We start from the raw sequence: 1,332 nt of genomic DNA on the forward strand, positions 1-1,332 counted from the left end.
TGAGGGCTCCGGGTGGGTCTGGGGGCTCTGGGTGGGCCTGAGCCAGGCGAGCTCATGGCATTCCCTCGGCCTCGCCTTGGCCTCTGGCTTATGAGACGACACATGTTGATGATCACAGATCTGTCTGCAGTTGAGGGTGTGAAGTGACGCCCCCTGCCTCCCACACTCCGGTCCCTGGAGGTTGAGGACGGGGTGCTTTCAGAGCTGGGGGGTTTTGTCTCCTCTCTGCCATCTTCTCTTTCTTCTTTCCGTCTTGCCCTCTTTTCCTTTTCCCCTCTAGCTTTTCTGACACAAACGGGCTCATATTTCCCAAACCCTTCTTCCTGGTTCCCTCCGGAGGCCCCGAGCACTGGGCCGGCCTGGTGGTGGCCAAGGGCTAGGCAGGCTGGGCCGGCTTTGCTCCCGTGGCCCATGGCCGCTTCTGCCTTTTTTTGTGTGTTTTCTGTTGCTCTACTTCAGACCAGTGAGTTTTTCTGGCATCACATTTAGGGAGTGGAAGTGGGTGGGCCGCCATCCTGGAGGGGCCCCGGGACATCTCGTTAGAGGGCACGCGCGTGCATGCCCGCGCCTGTTTCAAGCATGCTCCCGTCTCCCCGCAGTGGTCCTACGGCTTCTATCTCATTCACCTGCAAGGCAAGCAAGGCTTCCAGTTTTTCTGCAAGACAGAGGACATGAAGAGGAAGTGGATGGAGCAGTTTGAGATGGCCATGTGAGTCTGCCACGGCAGGGGTGTGCGGGTGGCTGGCCCCGCGTGGGCTTCTCAGATGAGAGGTCCTTCAAGTGACCGGAGGCTCAGCCTGTCTCTGTCGCCCTGGGTGAAGCCAGTCCCCTTCCCCGGGTGGCATTCTTGATCCTTAATCTACCAGCAGCCAGAGCCCCCGGAGCCGAGCCTCCCACACCTGTCTGGCTGGGCAGCGAGTGGCCAGGAACGGCCATGATGCCAGACGGACTCATGCTGACCTGGGTCCTTGGGGCCTTCCAGGCTGCGGATGGTCACCTTTGAGGAAAGCCCCAGAACCATTTGTCTGTGAAATCCAGGAGGAGCCCCAGTTGTCCCACAGAGAAAGCTGGTCACGGGGGTCCCCGGCCACATCACACCTTGAGGCCTGGGCGGCTGGGCCTGGGGCCTCCGGGCAGGTGCACTCGCCTCCCCTCCTGGTGGAAGGGCGATGCTGGTTCTGGGGTTATTGGGAGGCTCAAACGGGGTCCCACATGAGGCACATCAGAGGAGGTGGCAGCCAGGCAGTGAGTCCCGCAGCTTCCAGGGGCTGTAATTTTCTCCCCATATTCTATTGTGAAAAATTTCAAGTATTTATCCAAAAATGTCGTGGT

General features: G+C 59.6%; 1 protein-coding gene across 1 annotated transcript in view; it reads left to right on the top strand.

Moving 5' to 3' along the window:
- The window catches only part of VAV2 (vav 2 guanine nucleotide exchange factor), a gene marked incomplete at its 5' end in the record, with an annotated part of 44,690 nt that overhangs the window by 20,507 nt on the left and 22,851 nt on the right, over positions 1 to 1,332 (top strand). The window contains one exon of the mRNA XM_010832765.1: positions 600 to 709. Within this exon, the coding sequence (XP_010831067.1) occupies positions 600 to 709 (110 nt within the window). The remainder of the gene's footprint in view (positions 1 to 599; positions 710 to 1,332) is intronic.

Source organism: Bison bison, unplaced genomic scaffold, assembly GCF_000754665.1.
Source record: "Bison bison bison isolate TAMUID 2011002044 unplaced genomic scaffold, Bison_UMD1.0 scf7180017862242, whole genome shotgun sequence".
NCBI classification, from domain to species: Eukaryota; Metazoa; Chordata; class Mammalia; order Artiodactyla; family Bovidae; genus Bison; species Bison bison.